The 14,302-nt window shown below is 42.1% G+C and overlaps 2 protein-coding genes and 1 long non-coding RNA gene across 7 annotated transcripts; all 3 read right to left on the reverse strand.

Annotated features, from left to right (window-relative positions):
- Positions 1-992: 992 nt before the first annotated feature.
- LOC124376789 (golgin subfamily A member 6-like protein 22) lies at positions 993-3,257 on the reverse strand. The gene is made up of 2 exons (XM_046836064.1): positions 1,285-3,257; positions 993-1,027 (listed from the first exon to the last, which is right to left on the reverse strand). Exons 1-2 carry the CDS (start codon positions 3,231-3,233, stop codon positions 1,000-1,002), a joined length of 1,977 nt encoding a protein of 658 aa, XP_046692020.1. The 5' UTR covers positions 3,234-3,257; the 3' UTR covers positions 993-999.
- Positions 3,258-4,111: 854 nt separating this feature from the next.
- On the reverse strand, positions 4,112-9,688 carry LOC124376844 (polyadenylate-binding protein 3-like). Of its 4 annotated transcripts, none has more exons than XM_046836139.1 (5): positions 9,660-9,688; positions 5,363-5,468; positions 5,056-5,149; positions 4,655-4,885; positions 4,112-4,251 (listed from the first exon to the last, which is right to left on the reverse strand). In XM_046836139.1, exons 3-5 carry the CDS (start codon positions 5,107-5,109, stop codon positions 4,207-4,209), a joined length of 330 nt encoding a protein of 109 aa, XP_046692095.1. In that variant the 5' UTR covers positions 5,110-5,149; positions 5,363-5,468; positions 9,660-9,688; the 3' UTR covers positions 4,112-4,206. The 4 variants fall into 4 exon arrangements, with proteins under 4 accessions (XP_046692095.1, XP_046692099.1, XP_046692098.1 ...); XM_046836143.1 differs by having other exon boundaries at positions 5,353-5,468; positions 9,660-9,685; XM_046836142.1 differs by having other exon boundaries at positions 5,329-5,468; positions 9,660-9,685.
- A 5-nt stretch (positions 9,689-9,693) lies between these two features.
- Positions 9,694-12,236, reverse strand: LOC124376865. Of its 2 annotated transcripts, XR_006923930.1 has the most exons (7): positions 11,987-12,236; positions 11,571-11,872; positions 10,969-11,420; positions 10,666-10,820; positions 10,328-10,526; positions 10,085-10,231; positions 9,694-9,865 (listed from the first exon to the last, which is right to left on the reverse strand). It is a non-coding gene; the product is annotated as an uncharacterized LOC124376865 (long non-coding RNA). The 2 variants fall into 2 exon arrangements; XR_006923929.1 differs by having other exon boundaries at positions 10,969-11,872.
- Between the last annotated feature and the right edge of the window lie 2,066 nt (positions 12,237-14,302).

Here is a 14,302-nt window from a genome sequence, read left to right on the forward strand (position 1 = left end):
ACGAGGAATACGCACAAAGTTGTAGTTTTCTAAATGTACACTTTCAGGCAGATAGTGTTCTGGCAGCCATGTTTCAGTTACAGCAATACATGTTGAATAGACACATTTAAATCCTCTTTATGGCAACGCAAACTCTGTACATTCAGTATAAACACAGAAAAGGAACTATCTTGTACTGTCACCAATGATTCATCATGTGCCATAAAAGATGGCATTTCTTGAAGAGCTTCACAAATCTGATCATTACAGAAAATGGCCTTTTCACTAAAGTCTTTAATTGTTAACCCTGACAAACTCCTTACCCGCTCAAAGCTACATAAGCCTGACCAGGTGCAAACACTTTACACTAACGACAGCAGTATCAACAGTTAAACCCTGAACTTTATGTACTGTGCATGCCCATGCTAGTTTTAAAGGAAACTGACGCTGAAAACCAGCTTTCATACAAACGTTTTCCTCTTCTACATATATAGGTGTAGAATGGAGCAATTTTGCTGCCTCAAATCAACATTGTTTTTGTCTTTTTAATCCCACGTGACCGTCATCAAACTGAACGTATACAGTTTCAGGTAACTTCTCTTTAGATGAACGTACGATATGAGTAACTACACCACAAACACCATTAACTAATCCATCATCAACATCTATGTTTTAACAGAACACGTGCATCTCTGCCTAAAAGTTACTTTTCTGCCGAACATGTGTTATGAACCTTTACATGATGACCAGCTATTAATTCTATTTTGCCTGTTTTTTTTACTCGGTGCATAATCCTCTGCCTCTATCGTTTCAATTTCCGGCTACATTTTTATCACCTGCTTCAAGTTGTGCATATGAACTTGATCATTTGTAGCATAAATGTGCAAAGATCCATTATCTTCCTCAGCCTTGTCACAACTTGATATGATCCTCCGTGGATCTTCCCACTTCGTCCAGGTCTGCCTCTGGATAGTGTTCTCTTCTTGGAGGTCACTCTGTGCAGCTTGGGACGGTTTCTCATCAACACCTTGGGTGGTTCCATGAAATTCTGGAGTAAGAACGGGAGCTTTGAGGATGGATTTGGACTGTAGTTAAACAGAACCTTTATTTTAATATCATTTACTTTTGTCACATTTTCCCAACATTTTATCATGTGGATTTTAATTGTTAGTTGAATTTAAATGATGTTCAACACTTTAATAATAGAAACAAAACACACACTATATTTAATCATGTAATTTTTATTAAATATTACAATAAAGATAGATCTATTTGTGTACTTTATTATATGTATAACGTGCTCACATGCTGAATCTAAACCTGCCCAGAGCTTTGCAGATATGTTGCTCTCCACTGCTGCCATTTCCTGTTCTTAATGAATTATTGAAGAAGGTGTGTATTAAGTGATTGATCTGTTGTTTGGCCTTTAGTTTTTCCTTCCATTTATTTCTCTCAGATTCCAAAGTTTCCTCCAGCTGAGCAACATGTTCCTCCAGTCGCTCTCTGTCTCTCATCAAATCATCTCTCTCATCCTTTGCAGTCTTCTTCTCTTCCTCACAGTGAATCAGGGAATCCTGGAGATCCCTGGTGGTTTGGAGCTGTGACTTGATCATCTCCTCAATGTCTAATTTGGTCTTCTTTTTTTCTTTCCTGAATTTATATTGCTCAAATTTGAGAGTTTCCTTCAGCTGTGCAACATGTTCCTCCAGTCGCTGTCCATCTCTCATCAAATTATTTCTCTCATGCTTTGCAATCTTCTTCTCTTCTTCACAGTGAATCAGGGAATTCTGGAGATCCCTGGTGGTTTGGAGCTGTGAGGTAATCATCTCCTCCATGTCTAGTTTGGCCTTCTCTTTTTCTTTCTCAAATTTATTTACTTTAAATTCCAAAGTGGCCTCCAGCTGAGCAACACGTTCCTCCAGTCGCTCTCGGTCTCTCATTAAATTTTCTCTTTCATGCTTTGCAATCTTCTTCTCTTCTTCACAGTGGTTCAGGGAATCCTGCAGCTCTCTGGTGGTTTGGAGCTGTGAGGTGATCATCTCCTCCATTTCTAGTTTGGCCTTCTCTGTTTCTTTCTCAAATTTATTTTGTACAAATTCCAAAGTCTCCTCCAGCTGAGCAACATGTTCCTCCAGTCGCTCTTGGTCTCTCATTAATTTCATTTTCTCTTCCTCACAATGATTCAGGGAATCCTGCAGATCCCTGGTGGTTTGGACCTGTCTGGTGATCATCTCCTCCATGTCTAGTTTGGCCTTCTCTTTTTCTTTCTCAAATTTATTTTGTACAAATTTCAAAGTCTCCTCCAGCTGAGCAACACGTTCCTCCAGTCGCTCTCGGTCTCTCATTAAATGAATTTTTTCTTCCTCACAATGATTCAGGGAATCCTGCAGCTCTCTGATGGTTTGAAAGTGTCTGGTGGTCATCTCCTCCATGTCTAGTTTGATCATCTCTTTTTCCTTTTTAAATTTATTTTGTTCAGAATTTAAAGTGGCCTCCAGCTGAGCAACACGTTGCTCCAGTCGCTCTCTGTCTCTCCTCAAATGATCGGTCTCATGATCTGCATGATCCTGGAGCGTCCTGGTGGTCTTGAGCTGTAAGTTATTACTCGTCTTCATGACTCGCTTTTCCTTCTTTCTTTTCTTCTCCCAATAATTTCTCTCATATTTAAAAACGGCCTCCAGCTGAGCCACTTGTTCCGCCAGTTGTCTTCGTTCTCTCATCAAAATCTCTCTCTCATTCTTTGCAGTATTCCGCTCTTCTTTACAGTAATTCAGGGAATCCTGAAGCTCCGTGATGGTCTGGAGCTGTAACTTGTTCCTCTCCTCCATGTCAAGTTTTGCCTTCTTTCCTTTCTCTCTTTTTAATGTGGCCTCAAGCTGAGCAACACGTTCCTGCAGTTGTTTTTGTTCTCTTGCCCAGCTTTCTCTCTCACTTTCTACAATTTTCTCTTTTTCCTCATGGAGTTTCAGTGAAGACAGAAGCTTAGTGATGTTCTGGAGGTGTGTGGCGTTTCTCTCATTTATCTCCTGTTCCCGGTTCTTTCGCTCAGAGGCCAAAGTAGCCTCCAGCTCTTGTACCATCTGTACCAGAATGTCTTTCTCTTCTGTCTCTGGTGTTCTCTTCTCCTTTATCAGATTAAGAAATGAATCCAACTCTGCTGCTACTTTCTCTATGTGTTTCAGTGCCTCCTTCTTTTCAGCAGCCTGTTTAGATTTCTTTTCTCTTATGCTTTGAAAAATCTCTTCCAGTTCCATTCTTAACTTTGTCTCGTTACTCACAGTAGCTGATCAGAGAAATACTGAGTGTTCTGACTTATACAGACTTGTCCTACTGTGACGTCACACAGTGAAGCCCCGCCCTTCTTCTGCAACGTCACATCTGTGCTCTCCTGCGCATGTGCTAAATGTTGCAGAATCATAAATGACCAGTAGGTGGCAGTGTGATGTGTATTAGAGCTCATTGTCACAGCAGGTAATTAGAAGTAGTGGCGCTCTAATGACGTCATTAATAGCGAGGACAAGACACACAGCAGTTTGGGATTCTTTTATTGACTTTATTGATTAATTGATTTGGAGTATGTTTCTGATCAAAGTAAGTTCATGTGTATGGAGTAAAAACAACCTGTACATTTCTCTACATTTATTTCAGATAAATTTTATTCATCCATTAAATAAATGGTGTCAGCGTCAGAGTCGTGTATTTACATGATCTGTTTCCAGGGTTTTCACGAACACAACTCTGTTATTACTGTTCTCTTTTCACAGCGCCGTCTCTTTCAGTTCTAATGAAAGTTCTCATGTATTAAGAGGGAATTTTATGAATGATCAATAATGAAACACCTTCATTACTGTTAGTTATTTACATATTTATTTACAGTAATAACTATTTCTGTAAAAAAGAGAAAGAAATAAAATAAATAAAATAATGAATCCAGACCGACAGCACGATGACCTGAAAGAGAAAAACAGAGATGTGTTACTTTACATAATGTGTGTGTTTGACCGGTACACAGTGTGTGTTTAGTAAAGTTTTGTAGGACATTATGAGGACAGTATGACTTACGCTGTAGATGGAACCACTGCATGTTCCTGGATGGATGGAGGTAGGGCTTGGTGGGGCGGCTGCTCCTGTCCACTGCTCAGCCATAGTGATACACAGTGACCTCCTGCTCACCAGCTTTCCATTCAACTCTCTGATGGCATTAGTGTCTTCATCCAGAGAGGAATATCAGACAAATCCAAAGCCTTTGCACTGTCCATTGTGCAGTACCACCTGTAGGGGTGAGTAAGGAGATACAGAAAGCAAGAACATGAGCATTACATCACTCTCATGTAGAAAACCATGAGAAATAACAAGCACTGTCTGTATCCCATAATATAAACAGAACAGCGGTGTTCTTTTATCATCAACGCTCTGGTCTCACTGGTGAATGAAATGGAAATAGAATCAGAATAGTTCCTGTGTGTCCAGTCTGAGAGGCTGCGGTGTGAATCGCCTGTTCCACTGCTGCTGGTTTTCTTTTTCAGGATCTGCAACTGGAACATCTGTAGATGCAGACAATCATCTCATATTAGCATCTAATCAGAAGGTAAATTTTGCTAACATTAATAGTTCTCTTCTGTTTTAAATCTTTAACTGCACTTAACACAAAACTAATCGGATGGCTTTGACTCACTCTGTGGATGGATGTTCTTGTTGGCGTTGGGTCTGGGCAGGGTTTTGAAGGTGAGATGGTTTCTACCTTCATGCCGTGACTTCGTCCCTTGGTGGTCTGAGAGGGACTTAAGTACACAGTCCTGCTGCCCAGCACCCTGTCGTTCATCTCCATGATGTCTACTCGAGCCTCATCAGGAGATGAAAACGTCACATACCCGATGCCTTTTGAGCGTCTGTTCTCCATCATGACCTGTACGGGACAGCGAGCAAAACACAAAGCAAAGAACGCACATCAAACATGTTAGAGGTTCACAATATCAGAGCTCTCCATATTCAGAAAATACTCCAGCTGAGTACGGGAAGGAAACCCCAAGTTACTGGGAAAGAAGGAAAATGTAAGGATCAGGAGTTATAAATGACCTGTGCAGTGAGGACAGTCCCAAATCTCAGGAACGCTTCGTACACGTCCGTCATCCACAATACAGTCCAGATTTCTCAGCAGCAGTGTGACTGTCTACAGAACAACAACATCCAGTGTGTTCATCACTTCATTTACATTTCTTTAGGTAAAAAAAACAGGAAACATTCTGCATTAGACTTTTGAGTAAGTTGTGCTGTGTGATTCATAATAATCAGATTTATGCTGAGACATAAACACCTTCAACAAAGTCAGACTCATAAATAATAATTTACCTGATTATCTACACACAGTTATACATTTTCTCACATTCTCTAAAGTCTCCAAAAGTCCAAAGGACTTCAGTCTGTTCTTTTTTGATCCTCCATCATCTGCTCCTCAACCATCTGCTTCTCCACCTTCTGCACCTCCACCTCTAAAGAAGTGTCAGATAGAGATGGGTTATATATAACATTCAACATGCGCCCAATATTACAAGAAGAGTATCTGTTCTTGATGAAGACTGTCTGGTCAGGTGAAATTACACAAGGCAGAACTTTCTCCAGACGGCAGGTCAGAGTTTTGGCTAAGATTTTCGTATCCTGGTCCAGGTGATTTACCAGATGGCAGACTTGCTAAGGCTATTTCTGTCTCAGATATAAACTCATCCAATTGTAATGCTGTCGTCTTCTTCTTCTTCTTTCGGCTGCTCCCATTAGGGGTCGCCACAGCGGATCATCCGTCTCCATACCACCCTGTCGTCTACATCTGCCTCTTTCACACCAACTACCTGCATGTCTTCCCTCACCACATCCATAAACCTCCTCCTTGGCCTTCCTCTTTTTCTCCTACCTGGTGGATCCATCCTCAGCATTCTTCTACCAATATAATTCATGTCCCTCCTCTGCACATGTCCAAACCATCTCAATCTCGCCTCCCTCACCTTGTCACCAAAACATCCTACATGCGCTGTCCCTCTAATAAACTCATTTCTAATCTTGTCCATCGACGTCACTCCCAACGAAAACCTTAACATCTTCAGCTCTGCTACCTCCAGCTCCACCTCCTGTCTTTTACTCAATGCCACTGTCTCTAATCCATACAACATCTCAGGTCTCACCACAGACCTATAAACTTTCCCTTTCATTCTTGCAGATACCCTTCTATCACAAATCACTCCTGTCAATCTTCTCCACCCACTCCACCCTGCCTGCACTCTTTTCTTCACTTCTCTAACACACTCTCCATTACTTTGCACTGTTGAACCCCAGGTACCTGAACTCCTCCACCTTCTCCAGCTCTTTTCCCTGCAACCGCACCACTCCACTGCTCTCCCTCTCATTCACACACATGTACTCTGTCTTACTCCTACTGACTTTCATTCCCCTTCTCTTCAGCACATATCTCCACCTCTCCAGGCTCTTCTCAACCTGCTCTCTACTCTCACCACAAATCACAATATCATCCGCAAACATCATAGTCCAGGGAGACTCCTGTCTGACCTCGTCCGTCAACCTGTCCATCACCACTGCAAACAGGAAAGGGCTCAGGGCCGATCCTTGATGCAGTCCAACCTTCACCCTGAACCAGTCTGTCGTACCTACTGCACACTTCACTGCCGTCACACTGTCCTCATACATGTCCTGCACCACCCTCACATACCTCTCTGAGACACCTGACTTCCTCATACAATACCACAACTCCTCTCTTGGCACTCTGTCGTACGCTTTCTCTAGATCCACAAATACACAATGCAATTCCTTCTGTCCTTCTCTATTCTTCTCCATCAACATCCTCAAAGCAAATAAGGCATCTGTGGTGCTCTTCCTCAGCATGATACCATACTGTTGCTCACAGATGGTCACCTCTTCTCTCAGCCTGGCTTCCACTACTCTTTCCCATAACTTCATGGTGTGACTGATCAACTTAATTCCCCTGTAGTTACTGCAGGTCTGCACATCTCCCTTATGCTTAAAGATCGGTAACAGCACACTCCTTCTCCATTCCTCAGGCATCTTCTCACCTTCCAAAATCCTGTTAAACAATCAGGTTAAAAATTCCACTGCCATCGCTACTAAACATCTCCACGCTTCTACCGGTATGTCATCTGGTCCAACCGACTTTCCATTCTTCATCCTCTTAATCGCTGCTCTTACTTCCTCTTTACTAATCCTATCTACATCCTGCTTCACCAACTCCACATCATCCAACCTTCTCTCTCTCTGATTTTCCTCATTTATCAGCTGCTCAAAATACTCCTTCCACCTTCTCAACACACTCTCCTCACTAGTCAACACATTTCCCTCTCCATCCTTTACTGCTCTAACTTGCAGTACATCCTTCCCAGCTCGGTCCCTCTGCCTGGCCAATCGCTACAAATCCTTTCTCCTTCCTTAGTGTCCAACTTCTCCTACAGCTCCTCATATGCCTTTTCCTTGGCTTTCACCACATCCCTTTTACCTGCTTCCGCATCTCCTTGTACTCCTGCCTACTCTTCTCATCACTCTGTCTATCCCACTTCTGTTTTGCCAACCTCTTTCCCCTAATGTTCTCCTGCACTTCCTCATTCCACCACCACATCTCCTTGTCTTTCTTTCTATGTCCAGATGTCACACCAAGTACTTTTCTAGCTGCCTCCTCATCACTCCTGCAGAAGTTGCCCAATCATCCAGCACCTCTTCACCACCACCAAGCCTCTGTCTGATCTCTTCCCTGAACCTCACACTACACTCTTCCTCCTTCAGTTTCCACCATCTTATTCTTCTTTCAGTCCTCACTCTCCTCCTCTTCTTCTTCGCCTCCAAAACCATCCTACAGACCACCATCCGATGCTGTCTAGCTACACTGTCCCCTGCCAACACCTTACAGTCTCCAATCTCCTTCAGGTTGCATCTCCTGCATAGCACATAGTCCACCTGTGTGCACCTTCCTCCACTCTTATACGTCACCCTATGATCCTCCTTCTTCTTAAAATAAGTGTTTAGCACTGTTATTTCCATCCTTTTAGCAAAATCTACCACCATTTGCCCTTCCACATTCCTCTCCTTAAAACCATACCTACCCATCACCTCCTCATCACCTCTGTTCCTTCACCTACATGTCCATTAAAGTCTGCCCCAATCACCAATCGTTCTTTCCTAGGTACACCATCTACCACTTCATCTAATTCACTCCAGAATTTTTCCTTCTCCCCATCTCACAACCAACTTGTGGAGCATAGGCACTGATGACATTTATCATCATCCTTCAACTTCCACCTTCACGATCATCACCCTATCAGAAACTCTTCACCTCCACTACACTCTTCCTTCAGAATCACCCCTACACCATTTCTCTTTCCATCCACACCATGATAAAACAGTTTAAACCCACTCCAATGTTCCTGGCCTTACTCCCTTTCCACTTGGTCTCCTGAACACACAACATATCTACCTTTCTCCTCTCCATCATATCAGCTACCTCTCTCCCTTTACCCGTCATGGTACCAACATTTAAAGTACCAACCCGAACCTCTACTTTCCTACACTTCTCCTTTCCATGCCGTCTCTGTAGACGTCTTCCTTCTCTCCTTCTCCTTCGGCCAACAGTAGCCCAATTTCCACCGGTACCCTGTCGGCTAACGATACCTGTGGCGGTCGTTGTTAACCCGGGCCTCGACCGATCCGGTATGAAATTCTCATTTGTGATCCGCATATTTGATTTGGCACGTTTTACGCTGGATGCCCTTCCTAACGCGACCCTCCCCATTTACCCGGCTTGGGACCGGCACTAAGAGTGCACTGGCTTGTGCATCCATAATGGCTGGGTTATCCAATTGTAATGCTGTACCTACACTTATTGTAGGAATACATACATTTTGAAAAAGGCCTCTAATGTTGAAGTGTCAGCAGATAAAGGAGCAGTAAATAGTGATTTATAACATTGGAAGAAACAGCCATTGATTGTTAAATTATCAGTACACTTTGTATCATGATCATTTAAATTTCTGGTATACAGAATCTATCCTACTGCAAGTGTGTGCTACTTACACGTGATGGAGTGGGGGATGATTTGGGAACGGTAGAAGGTTATTCATGCTACAACGGCTTGTATCTAAACAGTAGCCGACCAAGAAAGTCAATGATCACTCTCTTCCTCCTTCCTTTCACAACTACAGTGGTACCTTGACCTACGAGTGCATTAATGTATGAGTTTTCCGAGGTACGAGCGGTCACTCGGTCGTTTTTTTTGCTTTGTTACGCGAGCAAAAAATTGAGGTACGAGCTCGAGACGCCGCTGCTAGATGACGAAGCCAGAAAGCGAATATTGTGACGTAAATTAAGATAAGCAAAGAAGAAAAAGTAAAAATGTTAAAGTTTAGGGATACGTAGTGTACAGAATATGTGATCATTTTTTCTTTACCATGTATACAATCTAAAATTCTTTTCAAGCTGGCATTGGGAATGTACAATTATCAGAAAGATTAATGATTAGGTGATTTACTGCGAGGCCTAAATCAAAAGGTAGAGACTTAATGCATATTCAATATGCTACATTAAAGGTATAATAGTGTACAACTTTGCAGTATGGTAGTTATAATAATCCCGAACAATGAAAATGCTCTACAATGGCGTCTTTGGTTGTTTACCTTGGCCTTCTTAAAGTCCATCTCTTTGCGGCGGTCGTGAGGAGAATAGAGAGGCACTCAAGACTTTCCTCGTCATTTTGTTTCAGCAGTTTTACTACGCAGTTATGAATGATGGACTCAGTAAACATCCGAAACTTAAACAGCTTTTCTGCGAGCTTTGTTTTTGCCTCCTCCAGCTCATCTTGAAGCCTCTCACGATTACTGGTCTGGAAAAGACAATCGTTATCGTTAAAAAATTGTTAAAAATCTGTGCAATTAAAAAATACAAATATTACACATGAAGATATTATAAAAAATTTACAGAAGGACGGGTTCAAGCCTGATAACAGATTATCCACTTGAAGCTTCATTTGCAAATTCAGTAGATTTTGATTTTATTCTGTGGGGAAAATGAAGAAAGCCCTCTTGAGAGAAACGATGCTTACTGAAACAGCTGCTTCCAGTTCCTGCTGTTTTTTCTCGAGGACATCGTTGCTCGTTTTGTCCTTCTCAAACTCTTTCTGACACTGGTTTAGCAGCAGCATTCAAAAATTCACATCGCTTTTGGGTTTTTTGGCCATGGGCACATTTAACTAAAAAGAGAAATAAGAAGAAAATTCCACAGTTAGAATCACAAATAGGCTTAAATGCACTAAAACATAAAGAAGGAGATGTGATGTTTTACTTACCGCAGCCAGAGATTTACACATGATCCCGTACCCCACGGAGAAGTTGGGCTCATCAATGGCTTTCTCAAAAATCAGGTCGACGACACCCTTAAGTCGCTCCTCTGTGTCGATGTGGAGCTCTTTCACCTGCTTCATCAGCTGATTGAACATCTCTGGCGTCAGTTTGTTAAGGATACCGCGGACCGTCCGGAAAAAGCTCCTGCGCAACACACAACATCAGCACAGCTGTATTTTAAAATAATATCTGCATCCAACAGACCAATTTACTGCACAGACAGCGAGTGTAAATGTAGATCTTTCTGCAACGACAGTGTGCAACTGCAGAGTCATGTGTTAACCTCAGTTTTCTGGGTTTCGGGGTCCTCTGTGGAATTCCTCCTTTTCATGGAAGGCTTCCAGGCATCCTCAGCCTTCTTCAACTCCACCTCTTCATTCATAGGCACATTCAAGAGGAACTTGCAGGGTGACGGCGCCTCCAAATTGCATTCGGTTGCTAAAAGGGCAAACGTTATAAAGGAAAAAAAGAAGGCAAAATATTTTAGATATTACTGATATAATTTATATATTACTGATGATCTGTGAAACAATATTCCTTATTTGGTTTTAAAGTTAAAATAAAGCCCACATGTCAGGAGGCTTACCTTGTGTAGCACCACATCAGGTATTGATGGAAGCCCCTCTGGCTTCTGCATACAATCAGGCATGAACTGGATGCTCAAAAGAAAGTCTCTACTATATTGTATAATCTTATTCTCCATCTCTGACTCTGAGGAAGGAACGAGCAAAAGCAGACATGAAAAGTAGTGAAAAAAATGATGAAGTGTGCGAGTCAGAAGAAGTAGGTCTCACTGTGCATGGTGTTGTTGTTGGGCTCTTCGACAGGTGAAAGGACCCCATCGTTGCTTTCATCCTCAGAGCTGGGCTCGGGTTCGTTCTTCGGCGGCTCGGCTTCCTGCGCTTCGATCTCATCTGCTGGTGTTTCTGCTGAAGCCAGATGCTCCACAATCACAGGAGACACACTGGAATTCTCGACTGTGGTTAAGACTGGCTCAAGGTCAAAGTCAGACTGCTGGAAAGCGAGCTCTGGCTTATCCTAACACACAAACACACCCAATTAATAATAAAACACCAGGATTACTGTGAATTTGTAGTGTAAATGTAGGTTTCACACATTCACCGAAGTGAACGACAGCATTTATATATTTATATATAGTTATTTAAAGAAACACTCCAGTGTTGGCACCTGGCTTTGGTGTGACGGCTTGTGCAGGACCGGGCTCACATGAGTAAAAAATAGTGGAAAAAGGAAATGGTAATACAGGCAAATATAAGGAGGAAGGCTGGTGAGCTATTAGTCAGAAGAATCTGCTTCCTCTATGAATGTGTGTGTGACTGTTACCTGCAGAGGTGTAACCGGTGACTCGCGACGCCAAACTTTACATGCAGCCGGCGACACCGGTGGAATAACTGGACTCTGCGTTGTGACTTTACTGAATCAGATACAGGACAGCAGGCTTTGATTCTTCTCCAGGAGCATTTTTATTTCTGACACATGAAACAAATAAGCAGCCTCTTTAGATGGAAATGCCCTTTTCATTCTCTTCCACAAGATAACAGTACAAAAGGGAACAAAAAAAAATAAAAATACAACAAACATACCTGACACATGAAACAAATAAGCAGCCTCTTTAGATGGAAATGCCCTTTTCATTCTAAAATACACACGTTGTACATTTATCACCATGTGCTCTTACTTCCACACACTTAAAGATAAGATTATTACTCAAAAGTATAAGATGACACGATTAACCACACAGATAAGTAAAATAACATTATACAAAATAAATTTAAGTGAAAATATAAGTTCAAAAGATTAAAAATAAATGAAATATCAGGAGACTAAAGAAAAACCTACCTCTTCCACAAGATAACAGTACAAAAGAGAAGAGGAGGGAGCAGCAGAGGAAGTTAAATCACATGTGGCATCACAACTCTTAAAGAGGAAGCGCTCATTTTTACATCAGGTAACCATATGAGATAAATACAATTTTGTGTGAATTCTTATATTTAACAGTGTATTTTCTATACCTGTTACACTAGCTCAGTAATATCTTTGAGAAGCATGAGAATTTCCCAAGTGTTGTCACCCTCAGGGACACTGTGACCAATAAGAAATGGAAGGAGCCTTATTAGACACCAGTTCTCATGGCCATTTCCACCAATGGTCCCTTTACTGGAAAATCCCTTTCCAATAACCTGAGGTCGATCTGTTTTGTCACTAAATGAGTACTTAAAATACCTAATGGCCTGATTCAGCATATCTAGGGTGAAATAAGTCTTGCCTATCAGGTCTGTAAGGCACAGGGACAATTCAACTGGAACAATACCTTCCAAAATATCATGCAAGATGTCAGGAGGGTACCCACTGACCACATGAAAGTGCTCAAGATTCTCAGTTAAAGGACGTGCTCCTTTCACACCATAAGCTCGAATCATTCCTTGGTCCTCTCTCATCTCCTGCACCTGCCTGTCATGGGACTCTTTGTCTCAGAGTTGAAAGAAACCAGAACATACCTCTTGTTGTTGAGTGTCTCTACTGCTTGCCAAACAGAATCTGCAGAATTTGTCGACAGTAAAACTCTCCAGGAAACCTGCAAGAGAGTGGGCAGCAAGATTGTCAGCTGCAACATACAAGACTGTACCTTTCACACTGGCACCTAGTTGCTCCAGGTAAATGCCATTCTGCTCCAATAATTTTAGATCATAGATCAGAGGTTGGAAAACTTTTGCATAACCACACTCCTTGACTGTGGAGGTATTGCACAGTAAAGGAAGTTGGATAGAACTGAGGTTGACCGATATTTTGAAGGTATGTTTGCAATAACCCAGTATACTGCACACATCTTGTGTTTTAGCTTTGATGTTCCAAGAGGATTGGCGACTTCAAAGTCATCAATGTAAAGTACAAGAGCAATTGTGAACTCATCTTTTGCAAGAAATGGATTTTCAGTAAAGTATTGCCCATCAGCATATGATCTGAATTCCTGAGGGACATGTACTTTTTCTGACATAGCTTTGTCTAAAACATTCAATTCAATTCAATTCAATTCAATTCATTTTTATTTGTATAGCGCTTTTAACAATGAACATTGTCTCAAAGCAGCTTTACACAGATAATGTGGTGATTAAACATAAATATGTTCTTTGTAAGTATGTTTGTCCCTGATGAGCAACTGTGGCAAGGAAAAACTCCCCGAGATGGCATAAGGAAGAAACCTTGAGAGGAACCAGACTCAAGAGGGAACCCATCCTCATCTGGGTTGCACCAAATGTCCATTTGAAGCAGATATACAATGTTGTGGGGTACAGTGATGATGATCAGAAGCAAACTGCACTCCCGAGTCAGTGCAGCAGACCGCCGACACCAACTACAGTCCAATCCGTCCTCAAAGCACCCGTTCTACTCCGAATTAAGAGACCGTCCCGAGCTGCACAGAAGTGTGAAGATCCAAGGAGGGAGAGGGGCAGGAACACTGGTCACTGGAGCCTCAGGAGCATGTTTAACTCGACCGAAGAGAGAGAGAGAGAGAGAGAGAGAGAGAGAGAGAGAGAGGGTGACGGGAAGAGAAGGATTTGGATTATTAAGTGTAACTATTGGTGTACGAAAGTTAATGTCACTGTGCAGTTTGGACTCCGGCAAGACTCGCTATGGCAGCATAACTAAAAGGGAGAACCAGAAGGTAACACAGACATGAGGGATCTCTGGGATAAGAGACGACCCACCACACCACCGTCAACAAACCTGAGTGAACGTGTGAATGTGAGGGACGACAGCATACAAATATACCAGTTCACCAAACACTCTATATCCATGTTCCCTCCAGATCTGTGCCTTTACCTAAGAGAAATCTACTGATAAAAGGCTTGACTAAATAAATACGTTTTCAACCTCGACTTGAACACTGAGACTGTGTC

This window comes from Silurus meridionalis, chromosome 23 (genome assembly GCF_014805685.1).
Source record: "Silurus meridionalis isolate SWU-2019-XX chromosome 23, ASM1480568v1, whole genome shotgun sequence".
NCBI lineage: Eukaryota > Metazoa > Chordata > Actinopteri > Siluriformes > Siluridae > Silurus > Silurus meridionalis.

Bases quoted from the DNA above. Each gene is read 5' to 3' on its own strand.
- LOC124376789 (XM_046836064.1), bottom strand. From the start codon at position 3,233: ATGGAACTGGAAGAGATTTTTCAAAGCATAAGAGAAAAGAAATCTAAA. The intron at 1,028-1,284 runs GTGAGCACGTTA...TTCTTACTCCAG, and splicing joins GGCAGGTTTAGATTCAGCAT to AATTTCATGGAACCACCCAA.
- LOC124376844 (XM_046836139.1), bottom strand. From the start codon at position 5,109: ATGACGGACGTGTACGAAGCGTTCCTGAGATTTGGGACTGTCCTCACT. The intron at 4,886-5,055 runs GTCATTTATAAC...TGTCCCGTACAG, and splicing joins GGACTGTCCTCACTGCACAG to GTCATGATGGAGAACAGACG. The intron at 4,252-4,654 runs GTGAGTCAAAGC...TCACCCCTACAG, and splicing joins CAAGAACATCCATCCACAGA to GTGGTACTGCACAATGGACA.